We start from the raw sequence: 24,500 nt of genomic DNA, 5'->3' as shown, positions 1-24,500 counted from the left end.
AGAAACTGGGTGTTCACCTTTCCTAGGTGCTAAGTGCCTCTGGCTGGTATTTTAACTTTCTGTTTTCAGTAGTAGCTTGGTTATAGTTCTTTGTGAAATATATCCTGGTAGGTACTCTGGGTAACTAACTGGAAATCCCCTAGTCATAAGCTTGTCATTGGGATTAGCCACAGTGGAAGCCAAAGTATTCCTAAGACTTGTTGGTACCAACTGAACAAACCTGAGTTTGGAACCTAGTATGCTTGTAGATGCTGGGTACGTTGATGCACATGTTGTCTCTATGGAGATTAACAGACCCCAGGAGCACACTGACCCATCGGTCTAGTAGAGATGGATAGCTCCAGGCTCAGTGAGAGCTGTGTTTCAGTCAATTAGATGGAGAGTGATGAAGGAAAACAACCCATGTCTACTCCTGCCCCTATAAGCCATACATGGGAAACTAAACCCACACATACATGAGTGCACGTACACCTACATGCGTAAAGCACACACATGAAGCTGAGGAGTAGGATAGCTGAGATGGGAAAAGAAAAAAAGAAGTGACAGTGGAGAATCATCAATCACTTTCCTTCAAAAGCCACCCTCTCTGATGGTCCAGGCTGGCTTACATCCCTGGCTTTCTCCACTGGAGAGAAATATCTTAGAAGGGATCACACTGGTGACTCCATAAGAAACCTGCACAACTTCAAAGGCAGGGACCTCACAAGCCACTATCCAGCAAAGCTAGAAAACAAACCACAAAAAGAGCCCCTCGGAGATAACCTACTGAGGCAAGCTGGCTTCCGCCCTGTGACATCCAGCATGAGCTTCACCGTCAGGAGACTTTGCCTCTCTCTAATAAAATATTAAAACCACAAATCCTGTCCCGAGTCATCCCCAGGAGATCAGGGCCTGGTGTTTCTTCCTAAGTAATTCCACCTACTCATTTATCAAAAGAAAATTGAATTCGGCTTTTGTTTATCAGCATCCATCTTCCCCCTGGGATTTCTTCTTTAGAGAGGCAGCAAAATTCTACTTCCAAGTTACACTAGCAAGCAGTGAGAATAGTAGATAAAGCCCTGGGTTTGTGGGAAGGGCCTGTGGTGAGTTTGAACCCCAGATCCTCTGCTCTCTGACTTCCCAGCCCCCATTTCATCATTTGTAAACAAATCTGTAGATAACATCTATTTCAAAGGGTCCTTGTAAACATTCAAGGCACTCATCTCTGTGAAAGACTGCTCCATGGGTCTCCGTTGACTGTCACCATGCACCCCTTGATGTGCAGGTGGTGCCAGGCACTCATGCTCCTTAGCTGTTCATGGGAATGTCTATTGTGTACATTCTCTTTTACATGTGGTGTACGTTTCTCTTTTAGGGAGGTGGTAAGACCTTGACTATTGTCACAGTGTAATTAACTTAGTAAGAATTGGAACAGCCACTAGATCCCATATTGTGTCCTAGGTAGGATTAAAGTGTATTAGCTGTAATTAGCGACACCTCTGCAAAAAGCCACCAACTGGCCTTTCTGTTCCCCGACAGGAGACCCACAGGCCCTGCCAAGTGCTGTCAGATGAGTTGGCATCTGGCAAGTCCATCTAGACACAACTTGAGAAGTTAATCAAGAGTTTTAGTTGCTTCTAAGACCCATTCATGAGTCAGTCTCTTGAATGCAAATGGGCTTTTTTTCACAGACCATGCACCAAGGACCAGGAACACTGTAATAAATGGGGGAGAACATAGGAAGCTCCCCTTTCCAAAGAAAAGACTCGCTACTGAGATCGGCTTCCTGTTGCTGCAGGAGCAAATGGCCACAGTACACATGCCCTAAAACAGTGTCTGCTCCTCCTCTTGTGGTTCAGAGGGCAGAGTCTGATACAAGTCTCCTAAGTGAAATCAGGATGTCCTGGAGACTCTAGGGGTGCTGTCTTCTCCAGTGTCTGGAGACCAATTCATCTCTTGGTTGCAGTATAGCATCTTTAAATCTGTCTGAGTTTCCTCCTCAGAGTAGCAAGGATGATTATGAGTATCCGGAGCCCCTTCATCCATGGATTCCAGTTTGTGTTGCCCAACAGATTGGGAGCCACGGTTCTGGGTAAGATCCTGGTTCTGTAGTTACACAAACCACTCTCTGAATCTCAGTCTCCTAAAAGATGCTGCCCAGAATGGTGGCTGTTCTCTGGCTTAAATTGCTGGTGTCATGTGCCCATCAGGTTTCAGCATTTACTTCTCATAGCAGGGCTTCTTAAACTCTTCATTTACAACCCCATGCCACTGGAGAGCAAGTTTGCATAATAATGGACTTCTTTATTTTTACACAAAGAATTAAACCTCTACTCAATATTTGGTTCTACAGGGTGAAGACCACCTTCAACATTTTTCCAAGTTGATTTGTTGCTTCATATATATTGTATAGAATAGCAGAAATATGTGTAGGGCCATGCCTGAAATTCTGGCTGGAGATTCTGTTGGGATGACCAAGCCTAGGTTTATTACCAGTGTTTTTATGAAGCTCAAGTTAGCAACTCAGTGTTTTAAAAACCAAGTGTTCTAACATGATATAACCCTACAACCCAAAGTCTACTAATTTGGAACTTGCATGCAGAGAGGCTGACAGCAAGAGACTGTTTAGTGCCCCCTAACCTCAATAATTAAACCATTCTATTTCTCTAAAAACAGAAGATTCTCTGTACAGACAGGACAGATATCTCAGTTCAGTTGAGCTGAGGGTTTGGGCTGCCTTATTGGGTTTGTGTGGTGTGTTGCCCGCGCAGAACCAAGGCTGCAGGGAGTTGTGCGTGGATCGCCTCACCCTATTTCCTTTTTGGTTGCACATTCAGAAACCTCTTATTGTGGCCACATGTGTCATGAAGGATTTATGCAACCCTTCTGGGTTCCCAACTGACAGTTTAAGAAATGTCTGACTTCGTTGTGCTTATGCTAAGAGAGTTGACCTATAGAGTGAGTATCCTTGAGACAGTCAGTGGTTCAGTTTTCTGTGTCTTGGTTCTGTGTCTTGGTTCCTATGAAAATCACTTGAGAATTATACAGGGGGTAAGGTGGAGGCACAAATGGAGAGGGGGAGGGTGTCTTGGTACCTGGCCCTTTCCTGTAGGCTTGGATACAATTGCCAGAGGAAGGGCTCAGGAAGCAACCGCCTCCCACAAGAGAGAAAAGGTTTAATTGGCTTCATAGTTCAGAGGATCGCAGGCAGTCCATCATGGTAGGGAAGCTAGGGCATTGGAAGCAGTTTGGTTTGTGACCTGAAAAGGAAGGAGGGAAGACAATGCTGGGACTTAGCTGCCATTCTCCTTTTTCTCTTTGTATTTAGTCCAGGATGCCAGCCGTGGATTGGTGGCACCCATATTCAGGGTAGATCTTCCCTCAACTAGAAATCTCTTTGGAAAAACACAAATGTGCCCAACATATCCCTGTGCCTCATTAATGCTCTGAGGTGGGTTGTTTTTTTTGTTTTTTTGTTTTTTTTTTCCTTTGTCCACTCAGGTTGACAGTTTAAAGTAGCCACCACAAGTACACCCCTTGTCAACTTGACACCCAAACACAGCACTTAAACTGTAACGTTTTACCCCTGGCCCCATAGGCTCATGGCCATCTCTTAATGCAAAATGCCTTCATTCTGGCTTTGAAAGTCATCATGGTCCTGTTTCAGTGGTGGTCAGAAATCCAAAGCCTTTTCTAAAACCGGAGACAAATCTTCACCGTGAACTCCCATAAAATAAAAGAATAAGTCGAATACTTTTAATATGTGATGGCACAGAGTAGGGCATAAGAATTGAGGCATAGCAAGGAAAGATCCCACAAAAACAGGATTGGAGCCCAGCCAGATAAACACCAAATTTTGCACCTCCATGTCCAGCATCTGAGCCCCCGAGCGTCCGGTTTTGCCATCTGCAGCACATGCGGCTTTTCTCTTGGTTAGTTGTGCCTGGTGCCCGCCATATTCCTTACAAAACACTGTGTGTTTCCAGCCTCTCCAGTATCCTGTGCTGTGGCTTAGCAGGAAGAGGTGTTTTTATAAAGCTTTGTGCCTTCAGCCTGCACCGAAACAAACGCCTGCTCTTCCCGTCGCTGCTGTGGATGTAGAAGGCCATTCAGTAGAGAGCTTTGGTTGGCTGGGTACCAACTGATTGAAGTGATGATCTGCTCCCATTTTAAGTCATTTTGGGAATCCTATGAGTGAGCGGCAAATCTGGTGTTGAAGGGGAATCGCCTTCCGAGCCCCATTTCTCTTTCTGCTGTTGTCCCTGCCCTTGACGTTAAAAGAGATGTCCACCTCGGTGATTTTCACAGGTGTCGTCTTACAGAGAAATCAGTGTGTGTGAGCCACACGGTATGGACTAGGGACCCCATTGCAGGTCTCCAGCTCTCAGAGGAACTTTGAACTTTGTATAAACTCCACCCTCTTGGACATTATGGACATTGCGTGCACGGCTTACATACATTTTCTTCTTCCTGAATGATTTTTTATCTCCTCGTGTGGAAATACGTGAGAAGACATGTATTATACATGGCAGTAAGTGTCATATCCATGCCTCCACGAATCACATGCATGGGTTCCTCTATAACTCTGAACTCATGGTATGAGATCAGAACTCTGTCAGGAGGACCAAGGGGTTTGGGCCCAGTATCTTGTCATTGTTCCTTCTGTAATTTGTGGGCATCTCAAATCAGTAGAGGGATTGGATACTGACTTTTCTGCTGCAAAACAAAAACAAAACAAAACAAAAAACCAAAACCCTTATGCATCTTCTGCCTGAGAAGAGTGGAATTGCTGAAGTAGATAAGGCCTGTATGTGTTGTATTCTTACCTATTTATTACTTCCCAGATTGACTTCAGATTTGTGTTGTATCTGTTATGTTAATAAGCTGTATTTTTGGCATAGTTTTAATGTGTATTTCTATCTGTACCACAGATGTGTCTTGACACACACTCTCAATTACATGCCTTCACCGGTCTCTCTGCATTGCTTGCTTTTCCTACCCCCAAGTGTCCAGTAGTCCCATGTCTTCATGGATTTTTTTCTTTCTTTCTTTTTGCCTTACCCAGAATGTTATATAGTGGAATTGCTATTCGAAAACTAGTTAGGAGATATCAAGGCAGACTGTTTAGCGGGTACTGTAGGGGAGTTTTTCAGTTGGGAAGACAGAATTCAGCTCCCCATATAAAGATAAGTGTGAGGTCATCTAGCTAGAGGGGAGGAGGAAATGCAGTGTGTGTGTGTGGGGGGGTCCCATCTGGCCTAACAGGATTTTTGCTAAAAGAGGCCAGGTGACCAGACATCACCTGCAGCATGGTGGTGTGAGAGGAACCTGATCAGGTATGGGGTAGAGGATCTTGCTAATACTGGGCGATGCAAGGATGGACACAAAAGTCACAGAGAACAGGGTTCCCAGGCTCTTCAATAAAGTTTGCCCAGAGGAACCCCAACACGAAAGCTGCATGCCCAGCCTAGCAGGCCTCAAAGCCTGTTTTCACTTCTAGAAGGCATCTGCATTTCCTCTCACTCTTTCCCCAGTGCTTAAATATTCCATTTTCGGGTAGGCAGTTGGTTTATCTGCTCACCTACTGTAGGACGTCATGGTTGTTTCCCAGTTTGGGCAATTATGAATAAAGTAGCCTAAATATCTAAATATAGGCTTTGTGTGGATACCAGTTTTCAAAAATAATTTCATTTTTTTTTACAGGAGAGTTGTAGAGCTATTTGTGCAGAACATTCCTGTATACCCCTTAGCTAATTTCTCCAATGCTAACATATTACATGAGTTGTCAAAACTAATTCACACGGGGACTATGCTGTTGCCCAGGCTTTGTTTACATTTCAACAGTGTTTCCACCAATTTTCTGTCTCTATTTTACCATCCGTCGCAGGATACCATGTTGCATTAGTAGTACAGTAATTTGAATTTGAGTGTACAGAAGTAGTTATATTTGCTAAATAGCTTCAGATCCTTGAGCATATGCTGAGGACAGGAGTGTGAACCTATCAGCTGTAGGGGCTGGTGCTGTTTAGTCAAATGAGCACTTTCATTGTAAGATTTGTATTTTAAGTTTGCATCTGGCTTCGGTAAAATGTGTAGCTCATCTAGTGCAGGGAGAGAGGCTGTAGGCTTTGGTTACAAGATGTTGATTCTCAGCAGTACCAGAGCTTGCTGGAAGGTCATTTTAAGGATGAGTGTTTCAAGGGCCTAGAGGAGACTAGTGGCAGTGTAGTCACAGGAGCTGTCATTGTCTAATTTTTCAAGTCTGTCAGAGGACAAGGCGTTCAGGTAGCTAATGAGCATCTTTAAATGTTTTGCTGGCAGAAGGACTCCATGAAAGATGACAGAAGAAGTCATTGTCATAGCCAAGTGGGACTACACGGCCCAGCAGGACCAGGAGCTCGACATCAGGAAGAACGAGAGACTGTGGCTGCTGGATGACTCCAAGACCTGGTGGCGGGTGAGGAACGCAGCCAACAGGACGGGCTACGTGCCGTCCAACTATGTGGAGCGCAAGAACAGCCTGAAGAAAGGCTCCCTGGTGAAGAATCTCAAGGACACGCTAGGTGAGTGTCCACAGCCCACCTGGCACAGCTAGGTCATCGCTGTGTGTGTGTGTGTGTGTGTGTGTGTGTGTGTGTGTGTGTGAGAGAGAGAGAGAGAGAGAGAGAGAGAGAGAGAGAGAGAGAGAGAGAGAGAGATGCAATGTGTGTGTGAGTGTGCTGTGTGTGAACATGGCATGTGCACTGTGTGTGTATATGTGGTTTGCTGTGTAGGGTATGGTATAGTGTGTGTAAGTGTGGTGCATGTGGGGTGTGATATGATTTGGTGTGGGTATAGTGTATGTGTATGAGTGTAGTGTGTGTATATATGTGGTGTGGTATGGTGTGTATGTCTGTGTTGGGGTCGGTGTTAATGTTGACAGCCTCCTACTTGGGTTTTGTACAAAGATCAAGTTAAAGACTCTACTTATCATTTTCTGGGTAACTTCTAGAGTTTAGGATCCTGGGTAAATCAACACTTCTGTGTTCTATGGACCCCTAAACAGCTGTTTCCTTGCATCCAAACTCTCAAAGACCCTGACTTAGACTCACAACAAGTTTCATAACTTTGCCTGTCAGTGCACCAACCCTGTTCTCTTACAAACTCCCATGCATTGGCTTTGTGCACACAGAAGGAGAAGACAGGTATATTTTGGTCTGTTTTTGTTTTTGTTTGTTCTTGTCTTAGGTGATATTTTATACCACAGTTTCAGGCAGTTAGTTGATGTGTAGTTGGGGTGATGAGCAATGTGACATCAGAAGCCTCGCAAGTGGACAGTTCTACAAGCCCTGTTCAGTTATGATAGTCTCTGGTCCTTCCCATTCATGCCTCCTTTCTGCCTCTGGTGTATGAGTGCATTTCCTATCACTGTAACAAACTGCTTGACAGTGGGTTGCTTTATCAATAAAAAGGCTTAATTTGGCTTACTTCAAGTCAAATGACTGTATGTGTATTGCCTTCTTGGCAAAGTTTCAGTGTGGTACAAGTATCATATGGCAGAGACTGGGGGAGATAGAGAACTGTCTATGTGTGATGTCAGAAACTGTGTGTTTTCTGACATTGTTTCCTCTGTAAAGCCACCAGTATTCACTTACGCACCTTCTATCTAGTCCCCTTCACCACCCAAAGGTCCTACCTCTAAGCAGTGTGATAGGAACCAGTTTCTTTCTTCTTACTACTCTCAGTGGGGATTAAATTCAACACAGGGACCCAGATAAGAAGATGCATTCCTACCACATTAATCCATAGCCACCGGTCCAGCAAGAGATGCTACCACAGTGGTGGCCAGCCATACCTGAGTGTGCACCCAGTGCCCACTAACTATGGTTACTGATTACTCAGGAATGTAATCAGGAAGGCTCTGTGGAAGGACAACAGATCTGAACTGACAGTTTATAGCTGTTGCCTCCTCAGGTAAGTGTAAAGGTGTTTGTAGCCAGAGCTTGTCACTTCCCGTTTGCTGTGGAAGTGAGCCAGTATCATCACCTAGGCCAAGTATATGTAGGCTTTTCTTTGTGTTACTAGAAGAGGATTAATTTCGTTAGAGGGGTGGAGATGGGGAAAACTGAAAACAAAGTCACACCGGATGTGGTGGGTGTTTAAGCCCCACCTCCTTCCTCCTTGTACAGTCCTTAAAGGTCTGTGCTCACTGTTCAGTGGGTGAAGCCTTCGATCATTGGGAGGTATTTTGTGCTGCATATGGACTTTTCTCAGGATGTCTGTGGCCAGTGTAGACTCTGCCGAGACTGTTGGAAAAATTCCATTTGTTATTAGCATTCTAGGTCTTTTTCCGCCGAATTCTCTCCCCTGTGCATTCTTTTTCTTGCTTGAGAATGTCACTGAAAAGAACTGCCCTAGTCTTAGGCCACTTAGTTACGGATGATAAAGAAAGCTGAGTTGGTGAATGGATCAGTGCTTTAATGTTGTTTGGAGACTTTTTGACTGACTTTCCAGCCATCTCCTAACACACCCTCTGTAATAATGATAAGCATTGTTGGACATATTTTGCCTGAAAAAAAAAATCAGAATTCTGTAAACCACAAAATGCACAGCCTGAAGAAGGGCTCCCTGGTGAAGAATCTTGGAAGTAGGAAAAGTAAGCCTCCTGAGGTCATGTACCCCCTCAAGCGGCTGCCTGTTGACTTTCTCAGGAGGAAAGACAAGGCCTCAGGTTGGGGCTCCAGGCCTCATCTTTGCCTAGAGTGTTCAGATTTCCCTGGGTGTGGTCACTTCATTTCGTCCCACACTCCTAAGTCACAGAGCAAACCAGCACATCCCCACCCTGGTGCTGGCCTGTTCCCCTGTCCCTGACAGATTGCCACCCAAGCCCAGCTGGAATGCATAGACTGCTACAGAAGGCCAATTCCATTTTTGGAGAACACAGATTGTTAGAAAGTGCTTCCTTAAATAGAATCAAGATTTTACATTTCTTAAACTTCCTCCCCTTGGCTCTGACTCTGCCCTCCGGGGCTTTGCCAAGCAGAGCAAATCTCTTCAGTGAGTGACAGTTCTGTGAGCTTCCGTCTCAATTTCAGCACATGGTTCCTTAGAAACATTTGTATTAAGGATGAAAAATTGCAAAAATGCAGATAAAACTTTGTTTCTAGATATCTATATTTCTTAGTAGGAATTAACTTTCACAGCCAAGGGGCCTTTGGGACTCAGGGAGAAGTGGCCCTCCGTTCAATTTTTTTCTGCATTTTATATGTGCATGCATATAAAATGTGGGGGCATCAGAGGATAATCCACCACAGTCTGTTCCTTGTTTCTACCGTGTAAACCCCAGGGATTGAACTCATCAGGGCTTCAAATTTGATAGCAGGCACACTTAACCATTGAGCTAAATCACTGGCTTGGCCCCCATTTTTAGTATTTTGTTGTGGCTGCAGTGTGTGTGTGTGTGTGTGTGTGTTGACGTAACAGTCATGATTGCCTTTGCTATTGGAACAAAGTAGGACCTTGTGGTCCTAACACGTTTCCCATTGAAGCAGTGTCCAGAAAGAAGAGGAGACACCTCCACAACTGATCTCCATGTGCGATAGCTTCTCCCTCCACAGCCTGCCGTCCACCAGTTTGTAGGCCAGAGAAAAGTGAAGGTGCTTTCTGTAGCCCCTACTGTCTCCCAGGTGTCTCTTGTAATAAACCAGTGGACTGCATGGCTGCTCACCCCAACTTAGCTTCTTGTACTGCATGCTGTCATCCATGTGGAATTTATCTGCTATAGGAGTCCACCAGAAGCGGAGGTCCATGGTAGGACTTCCATGCCTACTGTGGAGTAAATTGCAGAGGAATCACCCACAGAGCCATAGTACTATAAACTAGAGCTTCTATCTGTGAGGGGAGGAGACAGTGGCTCCATGTGGCTGTCTGTGTGCCTTGGAGACTTAAAGTCTTGTTGCCTACAGTGTTTCTTCGAGCTGATTGAAGGCAATGGTACATTTGACAGAAACAGGTCTTTGAAAGCATTAACACTCTTTCCTTTCAGTGATTTGTAATTGAGTAAAACAATCTGATCTTGTATTTTCTTTCATGAGGGCAAAACGTTTATATCTGCTGGATCTCCTTTCATGTTCGACTCCTGGTCACCAACAGTCAAGAAAATGCTACCATGCAGAACAAGGAGTGATGGCTTGTCAAGGGTGTTTCTGCAGGCAGTGGCCTGGCATAGCTCTGAGCTCAGCAACGAGCCAGCCCAGGCTACTTCTGGCCTTGACATTGCAATTTGACCCTGGCGTGAGAATGGCCCTGGGATCCCCTAAGAACAACAGGAGATCTAGAGTACACTTTAGCTCTGACTGACTGACTTGTTTGTCTTCATAGAGTCGAGTGGCAGGCCTCTCTGTGCAATAGATTGGAGACTGTCTCCAAGTTAGCATTATGGAATGTTGGGAACAGTTTAGAGACAATACTTTCCTCATTTTAGACATAGAAAACCAGGTTCTGAATAGCACACCTTGAGTGAGGTCCCAAGTTAGATGATGATGATGATGATGATGATGATGATGAAGAAGAAGAAGAAGAAGAAGAAGAAGAAGAAGAAGAAGAAGAACAACAACAACAACAACAACAACAACAACAACAACAACAACAACAACAACAACAAGAGATAAATTTCCCAGGTTTGGTGGGTGTGTAGTAGTAGTGGGGTGGTCTCAGCAGCTTAGTCTCAAATGGCTCACAGAAACGGGGTTCCTCTCACCTTGCTGTGCATTCAAAGCATACAGGCACACTTAGGAAGTTCCTTAGAGACCACCCTGGGCCTAAAGGCATCTAATGGTCAAGGAGATGATATGACACAAGCTTGCCCCAGCTCTGTAGGAGCATTTGCAGTACTGTAGTGACTTCAGTTTGGAATCGGCCTTTCAGAGACCAGCCAGTATCGTGAGTATACATTGTGATGGAATAGAAGGCACAGGAAGACCATAAGTGCCCATATATTCTGCTGACTCCTCATCAGAATGATGCCCCTGCCTGACTTGGGACTTCCTATGGTTGGTTTTCTGTGTATCTCTAGGATGAGAATGAGGGATGCCTGCTGCTTGCTGCAACTGCCCAGACTGTTCTTGAGCCATTGTTCAGGTCTTGTTTATGCAGCTATTTCTAAGAGAGGAAGTCTCACAGCAGACCTCCTAGTATTCTGGCTCTTCCATTCCACCCTCTTCTCTGTGGCGTTCCCCGAGCAGGAGCTGTGCTGCCGATAAATCAGTTGGGGTGAGGATCCATGCAGTCCATTGGTCTTTGTGTTGTGTTTGTTTGTCATTTTCTGTAATGGTCTTCAGTACAAAGCAGTTGGCCCTGAATCCATGGGCTCAATGTATTTATATATTTGCCCATATTTTTATATATATCAATAATAATCAAAGAAAAAGAGGCTACCAATTTGAAATGGTGAGAGCATGGGAGTGGTTGAGAGAGGAAAGGGAAAGAGACAAGTGGTGTGATTATATTTTAATTAAAAATGTAAAAAAAAGTATAACCTCTGAAGTGGTTATATTTGATAAAACTCTCAAATAGTTGTCTCCAGTCTTTAAAACAAGCGTGCCTTTCAGACAATTGGAATATGTGGAAAAACTTAGAAGAAATCACATTCCCTGGGGTCTCTTGGCTCTGAAAGAGTTAGCATTTGTATTTAATCTCTTGGTGTTTGTATGCGTTACAGTTAGTTTGTTTGTTGACTGGTGGCTTTCTCAATGGAGTTAGTACAAAGCACATGGACTCTGTCTGTAGGGTGCCTGACGCCGGCCAGGGAATGGCAGTTTTCTGACAGTCCCTGTACTTCTTGATTTTCGGGGGATGCTTAGAGTACATTGATTTGTGGCAGTGCATTTGTTGTAGAAGTCGTTGGCTTTTCACAGAACTGACTGTTCTTCAGGAATGAGAACAATGCTGCTAGCCACCCTGCCCTGGAGCATCCTTCCTAGCCAAGTCACTCCATGGAGCAGCTTCATTAAAGAACAGGACAAAGCCCAACCGCCCCTGGAAATTTTGTATTATAACATTAAAAAGACAAGATCCCAATTCTGTCTCCAATGTCCAGCTTCTCCCGAGGTATGCTTTGTCATGACTTCACCCTCTCCCGCCATGAAGTATCTACCATTGTGCAAGCATGAATTAAACATGATGCATTGTAATTTAGAATCCATTACAACTCTGTCTCACCAGATTGTTCACCATAGAAACAGGCTGTCACATGTACCATTGCTGGAATACTATGGAAACTTCTATAGTGCTGTGCTGCCAGACATCTCAAAGTAAATGCAGATTTGTTTTTGTATGTCATAAGCTTCCAAGTATTTAGGACCTAAAAATGTAAAACAACTTACAACAGATTAGTAGGAGGATAATTAGAAAATAGAGACAGATTGTTTTGAAGGGGGAAAAATATACTAATAGGACAAAAGCTAGGAGAGACCATGAGATGCGGGAAGAGTGTGTACCCCAGAAAACTTGGAGGAGCAGGTGTTGAGCTAACAGTGGGGTGCACGAAACCCTTGATGCTCTGCCCACTGGGCTGTAGTAGTCCCTTGTGTCTTCGTGGAGGACAGAAAGTCAGGTTCAGTACCGTGAGCCTCCTGTGTCTGTCTATAGGTTCCACATTAAAGGTTCTCCCAGCTACGAGCAGATTGAAAATAATCAGGAATGTTACGTGTTTATATGAGTATGTACAGGTGTCTGTTCTTGCCATTATTCCATACATATAGTACATCATCATCTACATAGCACTGTCATTGTATTGTGTGATATTTGACTTACCTGGGAGGATGTGTGTAGGTTCTGTTCCATGCAAACACTCTGCCATATTATATAAGGGATATGAGGGGATGTGAGTTTTGGTGACCATGGCAGATCCTGGTGCACTGCCCTCGGGATCCTGAGGGCTGTCTGTGTTTTGGGATAACTAACGTATTGATTGCTTATTGATCGCTGCCATGTGATGTGGCAGCTTGCTAAAGAACACACCCCCCCCCCAACTAAAGAGTTAATTCAAGCCGTGGAACAGAGTGACATGGGCTGAAAATGCCTGGGAATGAGGAAAACCATCTCCCTGTATTTCTGACTGTCTTTCCCCATATGGCCTGCATTTGTTGTTCACTCCTGTCCATATGTCTGAAATGTCCCTTTTCTCTACTGCATGTTTCCCTCTGTGGCTGAGGCTCCTTGGGGCCTTGCTAACTGGCACCATGCAGCTGTACTGATTCTCCTGCCCCCCCCATACTTCCCTGAGCTCCAACTGGTACCCACTTTCCTCTGGCTCACTGTTGATAATATGGAAAGGGTAGGTGGTGCACAGAGAAGCCAGAATCTACCAATAGACTGGGCCAGTACAGGTGGTTCTGGGTACTTTCCTGTGGGTTAGCCAAGGTACTCACATGTGTGACCTTTTGCCTAGAGCAGTGGTTCTCATCCTGTGGTTTGTGACCCCTTTGGTGTCCAAAAGATCCTTCCATGGGTGTCACATGTCAGAGATCCTGCATGTCAGATATTTTCATTATGATTCACAACCATAGCAAAGTTACAGTTACGAAAAAGCAACGAAAATAATTTTATGATCAGGGGTCATCACAACCTGAGTAACTGTGTTAAAGGTTCGAAGCATTAGGAAGGTTGAGAACCATTGGCCTAAAGGGTTATCCCTCCAGGCTGGTGTTGCTTCTCTGATCTGTTCCCGAATTCACAGGTTCTGCAAATATGCTCAGGTTTTGTTGGTTCTGCCAGCTGTGGAAGCCACTTTGCATGACAATGCTTATATATTTTTGAGGCTGCACCACCTGTGTTTCTTCAAGGAAGAATGGCATGGGTAATGGCTATTTGTAGGAAATTTGCTTGATTTTTGTCCTTTTTGTTTCCTTAGGAAACACAGCTGTTGACTTGTAAAATTTGCAAGTAGGTATTTGTGAGTGCAGTTAGTTGTAATGTGTACTCTTAGTCATGATACTAGTTGAAGTTGACCAGCTCCATACTATTTACCCTGGTAAGCTGAGTTAAAGTGTAGCATTGACAAAAGTTAACTATGGGGTCCTGGAAAGGGCCCCTGGGTCCACTGTGGCTTTTTTTTTCCTGTGTAGGTAGTTTATGAGCGTTATGCTGATTTCTAGACTTTATTCTGATTTTTTAGAAAGTACTTCTAGACCACTATGCCACACTTTGCTATGAAAGCCAGATGGCTGAGGCTTAACCAAAGCCAGGAGCAAAGTCTCTTGTGTCTCAGCTGGGCACTGTTCATTGTAGGCCATCAGTAGCTGAGGACTTAGAGGTAAGGGACACAGGTCTCTGGAGGACTAGGCATCTGTCTACTTTGCTTTAAAGGTAGTCTGCCCAGCTACCCTTGCCTTGGAAACCGTGCCTTTTTCCTCCAGACACTAAGACCTTTTGTTGTGTAGACTGAATAGCCTCTCTTGGATGATTCCTGGACACTCTGATGCATAATCTAATTCAGAAAACCCCCCTTGGGGGGGGCAAGAGAGAGGTGACCCCTGTCCCTGGGGAATGCTATAGGAGACAAATCCTTGCAGCTCAGTTGAGAAAGCCTCACCTCTCCCTTTCTCCAACTCTCTCTCTAGCACTAGTCACAGCAAACCCCTAGGCAACAGCTACCTGGGTTCTTGCTGTGAGCCAGTCACTTACATCCAGGGCTTTCCCCAGCTACTTCACCCACCTGGCACTCACTGCCCGGCCCCCCGCCCGCCCCAACCATCCATATCTGTGGCAGGCGATGACAGGGACAACAAAAAGAGGTGCTGTAGAATTCCCAAGAGCTAGGCAGCATGGGAGCTGGGTCCCAGATGTGACTCCCGACAGTCCTGCAGGAGTGCCGTTTCCCCGTGTCTTCCCCCTGGCCATTTACACATTTTAACTTGTAATGTTCAGTTTTTGTAGATCCAGTACAATCTTAGAAAGATAAGGTGTGTGCTCAACATTTGCTGGTGGTTTGACACTTCCAGTCATACTGGAGAATGTCACTTGTAATCTGTGCTTCATCTCACCCTTTGGCATATTCAAAATAGTCAAACTCCTGGATTGGGTATATGTGTTGAGAGGTGCTGAATATGCATTTTCATTAAAGAATGTAATGAAAAATTAAGATATTTTCATTGACATCTACATTACCATTTGGCTTTTGCATTTGGCTTTAGAAAAAACATCTAAATCATTATTTTTCCAACCTTAAATGTTTGCTCACATCGCTTACCTGCCTGTTAACCTGTTAACAAAGGAACAGCTTTCATTTGTGCTGGAGGTTCAGAGTTCAGAGCCCCTATGCACAAGGGACTGTGTGATTGTGGAGAGAGCTGATTGCCCCCACACCTCTATCCTGAAGCTGCCTCTTGGTGCATCTGCCCAGGGGAAGAGGGACTGCTCAGGCAGACAGAAGATGAGTGGTGATGGTGCTCACCCAGCTCACAGGTCTCCCCATTTCCTCCCATCCTTAGAGTTCATCTCTGAACTTGGGAGTTTTATATGGCACTCAGTAGACTACTTCATTATAAGGCATACAGTCCTAGAAAGAAATCAACATTAGTTTCATAGTCGGGAGAGAGGAGACGTGCGTCTCAAATTAGTGCAACCCCTTGTTGGCCACATCTTCTACCTTCACAAGCACACATGAAATTTTGAGCTTTCTCAAAGGGCCAGGGAAAGAAATAGCTCTAGGAGAAGGCTGTGGGGCATATGCTGGGGAAGGGGATTGACCTGCCGAGGCTCCTAGCAGTCACCAGCACTGGTCTGGGATGGCTGACAAAGTGTGTGGAATGGTAATGGTGAGAGAGGAAAGCGGAGTTCATTCATTGGGCATTTGTTGTTTGTTTGCTTGTTGATGGGTAGGTGGCCCTCAGAGCCTGCAGGAAGAACGACACACAAGATGGCTTCCTCGCAGGGTGCTCCGTTGTTGTGTTTAATACTCTAGACAGATCTAGGAGCTCAGCAGATCTTTGGGGGTAAACCTTCCTCTTTGGAAGAAAACCCATGTTGTACTCATTCCTTGGACCCTGTCATTGCCCATGTATGTGCCCAGGACATCTTGCCATGCAGCTGTGCTGTCTGTGACCCACAAAGGGACTTGAACTCAGCCTGTGGAGAAGGCATTGCCTTCCACTATTCAAAGCTAGTGTTAGCGTGTAGGAACAAAAGTTCCTGGGTAAGTTTCCTGCCCACTCTCAGTCTCTGTGGGTTTACACATCCTGGCGGTCATACTCTCCTCTCTGTAGAGCAGAAAGACACCACATGACCCCAGTGACAGCGACTGAGGTCTTAGGTCAACGTGGGATGGAGTGTTTGTGATCCATGAAGGAAAAGGGAAAGCATCAGATGTGTTGCCTTTGGTGCCTTGCCTCCATAGTTGTTTAGAATTCAGAACTCCCATGTTCCTAATGATGGCTCCCTAGTGCCAGATAAAGACGATTTCCCACTAGCAAGATAGATACTGAGGCGGGGATGTCCAGATGACAAGCCTTTTGCTTTGCCAGTGTTGTTCTATCTGCCTCTGGGGAGAACACTGTCCTCCTTCCTTGCACGCTGCCCCTCTCTGTAGTTTCTAAGCAAACTCTGGAACCTCCAGCCCATGCACCTGATTCCCCCTAGTGTACCCCTTGCCTTGTGTCCCCTGCCCCTGCTGTCTGTGCTGAACCCAGACCTCCACATCTTGGAGCATCTCAAAGTCTAATCTGCTCCTGACTCCAAATAGCCTGCAGTTCCTGCCTTGGGCACTCCTGGTCCTTATCTAGGTTGGCTCCTCTGCTTCCCATAGTCTCAGGAGCCACAGGCTCATGGGGACATCCCCCTGAGTCCTTTTTGTTGTACTTGTCACCACAGTGACATTAATATTAAGAGCGTTTCATAATTTTTAGTTGATTTAATAATAGTTCCTAACTCTAATGGAGGAAATGCCCACATATAAGTAGCTTCTGGTCATAACTTAGTATAAACAGCATTTTATCGTAAGCAGGATTTTTGGTTAAATTCAGTTAAGGTTACAGACCTAAATAGTGGCAAAAGTTGTTGACATTTGTACTTAGAGTCTACATGAATGATTCTTCTGTACTGGTCTGTGCTGGCCAAGGGGCCAGAGGGACATTCTTCCTGCTTAGCTTTGGGCTGAGCACTGAACAACGAATGGGCAGAAGTCTTTCTTGATCAGACAGAGAAGAAAGGGACATAGGCAAAGGTGCCATTTATAGGAATTTACCCTGCAGTCCTGGCTGACCCTAGCTGAGTACTTGGGGCAGGGTGGGAGGAGGATGATGAAACATCGATGGTCTGGTAGAATGTCCCAGAAATCTGTGGCCTAAGAGCCACCTGTTGTGTGGGAGATCATGCACCAATGTAAAGTTGTGGGGACTCTGTCTCTTTGGGCCTTATCTAGCTCGCCTCCACCCTTGTTAAGTGCCGAGTGCTGCTGTCCATGGCTTTCCCTCATGCTTCTTGGAATGCTTGAACAACACGTGTTTCCCCCTGGCTCAGCATGCAGGTGGGAAAGCCTTGAGTATGAGAGGGGTTAGGAAGTGCTCACTGGGTCCAAACTAGAGTCTTCCATGGTCAACCTGTCCCAATATCCTCACAGTTAGTGTCTCAGCTTGGGTTTCTGTTGTGACAAAAGACTGTGATGAAAAGAAACTTGGAGAGGAGAGGATTTATTTCACCTTACACCTTAAAGACCCACCACTGAGGAAACTGAAGCAGAGGCCATAAAGCAACACCTTACTCAATTGCTTCCGGGTAATGGCATCTCCCCTCCTCCCCTGAGCTGGGCCCACCCATGGTATTAATCAAGAAAATGCCCAACAGGCTTGTCCACAGGCCTATCCTCCCCGGGGAATCTTTTTTTTTCAGTTGAGGTTCCCTTTTCCCAAATGACTCTCAACTTGAGTTGACAAAGCACTAGCCAGCACACATAGCATGTTTAAGAGTTTGTCCGGCCGGGCGTTGGTGGCGCACACCTTTAATCCCAGCACTCGGGAGGCAGAGGCAGGCGGATCTCTGTGAGTTTGAGGCCAGCCTGGTCTCCAGAGAGAGTGCCAGGATAGGCTCCAAAGCTATACAGAGAAACCCTGTCTCGAAAAAAAACAAAACAAAACAAAAAAGAGTTTGTCCATTCACTTATTCTGGTGGTTTTGTTGTGGTTGTAAAATTATTTTCAACTTTATTCTGAAGTAACTGAGTTGGTCTTACCAGCATTACCACGAAACTGGATACAGTGATGTGAAGGCTCCCACAAGCCAAGTACGAAACGTTTCGTCTCACATAAAATCGTACAGTGGTCACTTTCCTTACTCAAATCTTGTCAGATCTCATGGCCTCTAATAATAAAGGCCTCTCCTAATTTTTAGTTGACTTAAATAATAGGTCCTAGCTCTAATGGAGAAAACCCCTACACATTGATACCCTTTAATCACAACAGTTTAAATCGTATTCTAAGTGTAAGGAATATTTTTGGTAAAATATCACTTATGTTACAGGTGTGATTAGTGGCAAAATTAAGTGATTTGCCCCCAGAGTTCCCAAAATTCAAGCACACTCCATCTAAATGAGTTAGCTCAAATATATTTCAGAGCTATCAAATTTGTTTGACGTTTTCTCTTAAATCTGCAGGGCTCCAGCTGGAAGATGACAGTCAGAGCAAGTCTCAGAGGTGTTTGCTTTTAACAGCCTTCATCTTCAGGCGTCAGGGCGTGCATAAAAGGGTTCGACTTTAAAATGACTGACATTAATAATGTATGACACGTTCAAACTTTTATTAGAACTCAGTCTTTCGTGTATATAATTTTATTCAGGAAAGTTAAAATTATCAACAATAAAAACGTAGCTCAGGACCTTAGCACTTACACCTGGTGCCAAAAAATCATCACAAAAGTGGAAAGTGTAGCCCATCTTTAAATCCAACTCACCTGCTAACCATTTAAACAGTGCTGTCTATCTGCTCACAGGACAAAAAAAATACAATTCCACAGTGCACATTGTATCGAGTACAGGTGACATTATGGTACCATCTGTGGCTAGTCTTTCTTTAGGTCTCTAGAGAGGTGGCTTCATTAGGAGCTTGGTCATCTTCTATAGCTGGCAGACCTTACCTGCCTTGGGTAGCTTTGTGCCAGGAAGGGCTGCTGCCTGGTCTGGGACAACTCGGGTGGTTCAGTCAGACTTTCTGAGGTTCTGAAACCTATGTCAACTGCTGAACATACTGTTGATCCTCCTGCCTAGGGCCCTGTGGAGAGGAAACAGCCCTGTAGCTGCTCAGAGGTGCTGTAGGGAGGAAATAACAGGGCACTTACCTCTCAGTCTTCTTGGCAGTACAACAGGACTCAGGGCTTACTGCCCACAGCAGGAGCCAAAAGATACTGGCCAGGCTGCTGTGGCCCGAGTATCTGTGTTCTGTCTCAGTTGATGCTTTCAAACCTCGCTCCACCCCCCACCCCCCTTGGGAGGTGTAGGACCCCTTAGAGGCCTCAAAAATGGCGGATCGGTGTCCTTTTTAAAGAGGCCTTAGGGACACCTGCTTTCCCCTTCCCACCGGGAGGCCCCATTCTCACTGCTGTGAAGCAGGGTGGGACCTCACCCAGTCTGTCAGCTCTGTGATTTTAGACTTCCAGCTTCCAGAACTTAGGAGATGAATTTGTGTAACCCGTGGTATTATGTAGCATCAAGTTATTGTCCGTGTGGGCCGCTAAGGGTTCTTAATTGTAAATGCCACAGATTTATTTTTCTTTCGGAAGACAGAAACACAGGGCCCTGCAAATGCTAAGTGCTCTGCTACCCTCAGCCCACTGCCACACTCTTAACGGTAATAGATTTCAGAAGGCTGAGAATTTTCTCAGTGTAGATGTTAAAAATCTCGATCTGAAGACCTAGAAAACAACGTCATGCAAGTGTTTCGTTTGGGAATTTTTTGCTGGGATTTTCTGTTCCTTCTTTGTTCTATTTCTTTTTTCCCCATGCCAAAGTGTTTCAGTGTATGCATTATTGAATAGGCTGTAGGTAAAGCCATTACTTTGCTTTACAAACATGATACTTTACCTGACCCAACACACAGCTTGCCAGCAGTTGGAAAGTCTCTAATGGGCTTGTTCTAGATATTCTCATCCATATGATTTATGCAAATAAAGCTGTGACAGCACACCCAACTGCAAAGATCACACCCTCTGGTTAGTTCTGTGAGGGGTGGTTTTGTGATTAGCATGAGAATTGGAAAGGGGAATGTGTTGTTGAACTCCTCCCATGCAGAGTTTGGTAGAGACTACCATGCACACTATATCTGGGTTAGTGTAAGTTAGCAGGTACCAGGCATGTTTGTTCTGGGTGGGGTGTACTGAGGGTATCAGGAGGGAACCCCACTGTTGGTGCCTGCATCAGGAGTTGGTTGTTGGGACACTAGTGAGAAGGATTCTGGAGCTGGCACTAGAAGGTCCCTACATGTGGTGTAGACGGAATGAGCAGACACGCTGGTTAGGAGGGGTTGTCATCTGACATGTTTACATGGGTTTGCTATTAATAGCTGGTAAATTTATAGCTTGGGTCCTTGAGAAATAAGTGTGATGGCTTGCCTCTCTCATTGAGAAAATATGTCAGATTCTAGGAGAAAAGTCATAGTGCTGTATTAAAATAGCCAACACATATTGGAGTTCAAATTGTGTTTTTGTTACAAGAGAGACAGGTGGTGTGAGTTTAATGAGAGAAGAAATGAAGTGGGAATGTACACAGCGAGTGAATGAGGGGGGCAGCCAATATATTCCCTTCCTCTTCTCCTGAGTTGCCTTGTCACAAAGGGCAGTCAAGGCCAGAAGAGCAGGCTAGGAGTTGTCACAGGCTAGCCTGAACCTGGGATTGCAGTTTCTGTTGGGTCCTCACACAGGAGGTAACACCATCTTGCTATGGCTGCCCAGCTCCCTGCTGCTTCCAACCCCAGGCCACCACTGCTCTCCTTGAGGTCCTCAGCAGTAGAGAGAGAGGGGCAGATTAAAGCTTGTTGTGCCAACATTCAAGGTTTCTTGTCCCTTCTATTTCATATGACTCTAGTCCTACCATTGGGCAGGTCCAGGGCAAGGAGAATAGTGGAGAAAAGTGGGTTGGTGGGCCCCCTTCTCAGTACCCCAAATGGCTTTCCCATGCACACTCTGCCCACCCAGCACCTCCCCAGCCCGCCCCAGCCTGTCTGCACTTGCTATTCTAACCCTATTCCTCACCCATTATTCATGCTACTTCTCCTATCTTAAAATCTTGGGGCTCTGCCTACTTCTAACTGGGGACTCAGGAACTGTTTCCATTTCTACCATAAAAGGAACCACTGACACCCCAGTTTGCTCTGACAGAGTTGGGCATCTGGCCTATTGTGAATGAAATATGCTATGATTGGGTGCATTAATTGATCTATGCCACATCACTGTCTAGGAATGTCTGTCCAGTTCCCCCATCTCTCCCAGTTTTGGATTCCCCACTTGCTTGGGGAGAATTGTGAGGGTTGGAATAACATCCATGGCCAGGATATTAAAACACCCACCACCACACAGTTTATACAGCTGCCTCTTGGATTGCTCTGTCCCAGCAGCTGCCATGAGAGTACCTGGTGTTGGAGGCCCAAGTCCCATAAGGCTTTCTACACCTCTGGCCTTCTGGCATCACTGGGATTGTGGCCAAGAATCTTTGAAGAGGAATTTGACCTCTTGTGACAAACTACTGTTCTGATCAGAGAGATCCAAAACCCTTAATCAGTTAAGAACACCTTGATTCTGTAAAACTTCTGTGTTTCATATGCTTTGTCTGAACTTAGATGCCCTAGGCAGAATAAACCCTCCCAAATCCGTATGTTGAAATCTTGACACACACACACACCCCACCTCAAAAGTGGGATTATCTGGAGATGGAGCCTTTAAAATAGCAATTAAAACAAGAGTATTAAGAATAGTTAGGTCTGCCAGGTGGTGCACTCGGGAGGCAGAAGTAGGCGGATCTCTGTGAGTTCGAGGCCAGCCTGGTCTTCAAAGAGAGTTCCAGGACAGCTTCCAAAGCCGCAGAGAGACCCTGCCTCCAAAAACAAAACAAAAAGAAAGAAAGAAAGAAAAGGAAGGAAGGAAGGAAAAAAAAGAAAGGAAGAAAGAAAGAAAGAAAGAAAGAAAGAAAGAAAGGAAAAAAGGCCCTAACCCAGTGTGACTTGTTTGCACAAGAGCTATGACACACACAGAGAAGACTGAGGATTGCACTGAATCTGGGATTGCAAGCCAAGATGACTCTTAAGTAGAACAGAGATCTAAATTTTGACCTAAGTGTTCTGACTTGCCCTTATGTCCCCATGTACTTGAATCAGATGATGTGATCCATGCTGTCACCTTTCTGGGCCAGTGTATCCACTTTGACCAGTTTGCATTGCCTCAAATTCTCCTGGCTTTGAGCTGGGCCTGGTGGCCCCGCTGAATGATGGGGGATGATGTAGCACAGCCCTTGCGTTTGGACCTGCATGCTGGGCAAAGCCTGCTTATTCTGCAGGTTAAAGATGAGAGGGCTTAACTACCCCTGGAGGTCACTGGGGAAGAGGGGAGTCTGCCACGGGCTCCACAAAATGCTCCAAGCAGAGCTGAAGGGAGAGTGTTCCCTGAAAAACTGAGAAATTTTGCCCCCCCCTGCGGTGCATCCCCTGCTCTTAGCCAACATGCTGTCCTCCCCTAGAATTTTTTTGGGTTCTACATTTTAACTGGATCAAAAGCATGCTTAGGTTAGGGCTTCCCAAAATCACCTCCCCTCCCCCGCCCCCCCACCCCCCCTCGGTGTATGGAAAGGAGTATGTTTTACATCACAGGCCAGTGTTTGCTCACGTGTGGCTGAAGAAAGTGTGTACAGGCTAACCATGATGCTCTCTGAAGACGTTCCTCCATCCGTCGGCTTTTTGAAGCCCATTCAGTTGACCTGAGGGGTCCACTTGCAGGTTACCCACCACGAACTTCAAAGTCCTGCCTTGGACATAGTATGTCAGCGAATCTTTTACTAATTCGCTCTGTCAGTCTGTTGTAGAAAAACCAGTTCAGTGTTCTGTGAGCAAAGATGCGTTGGAAGTGGGGAAGGAAATGAGAAGGGCCAGCATGCAGGCAGGCAGGTACTAGGAGGGCAGTTCATCAGGGGAACAATGAGGAGGAGCCCTGGAGCAGGGTTACAAACTTCAGGAGGGAGGTAAGTGGATGCAGGGCAGGGTACAGCCCTTCTGGTGGTCACCTGACCCCCTGTAGCATTGCCACGGTCTTTACAGTCATTTAGTCCAACTTCTTACCCATGCAAAATTGCAGGCACCTTCTCTGCCTTTTTTTATATTTTCAGTCCTGAGCCCCAAGGGTTCTCCAAAACTGGCCATCCTTCCAGAAGAACTTTTCTGTTCTTGTTAACTTTGTATCATAGACTTATTGGCATTTGTTTATGGGTAAGTATCAGTTTTTAGTAACTTCGTATCTCTGCGGCACAGCTGTTATCATTTTCTTTTCCAGCTGGTAACTGTCGTTTGTAACCAGTCTTTATGCACCCACCCTGGGCGGGAGAACTTCCATGCCTAATAGCGTAGGGAGTAGGCATGTGCCCAGTGCCAACTGAGCCCTCTGCCATGTCTTCACAGGCCTCGGAAAGACGCGCAGGAAGCCGAGCGCTCGGGATGCATCCCCAACGCCCAGCACTGATGCGGAGTACCCGGCCAATGGCAGCGGTGCTGACCGCATCTATGACCTCAACATCCCCGCCTTCGTCAAGTTCGCCTACGTAGCTGAACGAGAGGATGAGCTTTCCCTGGTGAAGGGCTCCCGTGTCACAGTCATGGAAAAATGCAGCGATGGCTGGTGGCGCGGCAGCTTCAATGGGCAGATCGGCTGGTTCCCCTCCAACTACGTGCTGGAGGAGGCAGATGAAGCTGCCGCTGAGGCCCCCAGCTTCCTGAGCCTTCGTCGCGGTGCCGCTCTGAGCAATGGGCAAGGAGCACGGGTTCTGCACGTGGTGCAGACGCTGTACCCCTTCAGCTCCGTCACTGAGGAGGAGCTTAGCTTTGAGAAGGGGGAGACCATGGAGGTGATTGAGAAGCCTGAGAACGACCCTGAGTGGTGGAAATGCAAAAATGCCCGGGGCCAGGTGGGCCTGGTCCCCAAGAACTATGTGGTGGTCCTCAGTGATGGGCCTGCAATGCACCCCGCGCACACCCCACAGATCAGCTACACCGGGCCCTCAGCCAGCGGGCGATTCGCTGGTCGTGAGTGGTACTATGGCAACGTGACACGGCACCAGGCCGAGTGCGCGCTCAATGAGCGGGGCGTCGAGGGCGACTTTCTCATTAGGGACAGCGAGTCCTCGGTAAGTGCCCAGCTGCCCCTCTGCTGGGGCCACACTGCCAGGAGAAAGCTAAGAGTACAGTTCCCTCACCTGCAGGTTCAGGGACTCGTGCAAGCCGTGGTCCGAGGATGTTCAATGATCTCACAGTTTTCATTATAGTTCATTTGCCTGATTCAACATTGTTAAAAAGCTTACCAGTC

The 24,500-nt window shown here is 46.0% G+C and overlaps 1 protein-coding gene across 7 annotated transcripts in view; it reads left to right on the top strand.

The window, feature by feature from the left end:
• The window catches only part of Nck2 (NCK adaptor protein 2), a 122,546-nt gene that overhangs the window by 83,113 nt on the left and 14,933 nt on the right, over positions 1-24,500 (top strand). For 6 of the 7 annotated variants that reach the window (XM_027386727.2, XM_027386726.2, XM_027386734.2 and 3 more), the window contains 2 exons: positions 6,301-6,542; positions 23,600-24,321. In XM_027386727.2, the coding sequence (XP_027242528.1) occupies positions 6,317-6,542; positions 23,600-24,321 (948 nt within the window). In that variant the 5' untranslated portion in view covers positions 6,301-6,316. The remainder of the gene's footprint in view (positions 1-6,300; positions 6,543-23,599; positions 24,322-24,500) is intronic. The other variant, XM_027386733.2, reaches the window with a different exon arrangement.

This window comes from Cricetulus griseus, assembly GCF_003668045.3.
Source record: "Cricetulus griseus strain 17A/GY chromosome 1 unlocalized genomic scaffold, alternate assembly CriGri-PICRH-1.0 chr1_1, whole genome shotgun sequence".
NCBI lineage: Eukaryota > Metazoa > Chordata > Mammalia > Rodentia > Cricetidae > Cricetulus > Cricetulus griseus.
Note: the sequence above shows the minus strand (reverse complement) of the source record. Positions and strands in the feature narration are given on the sequence as shown.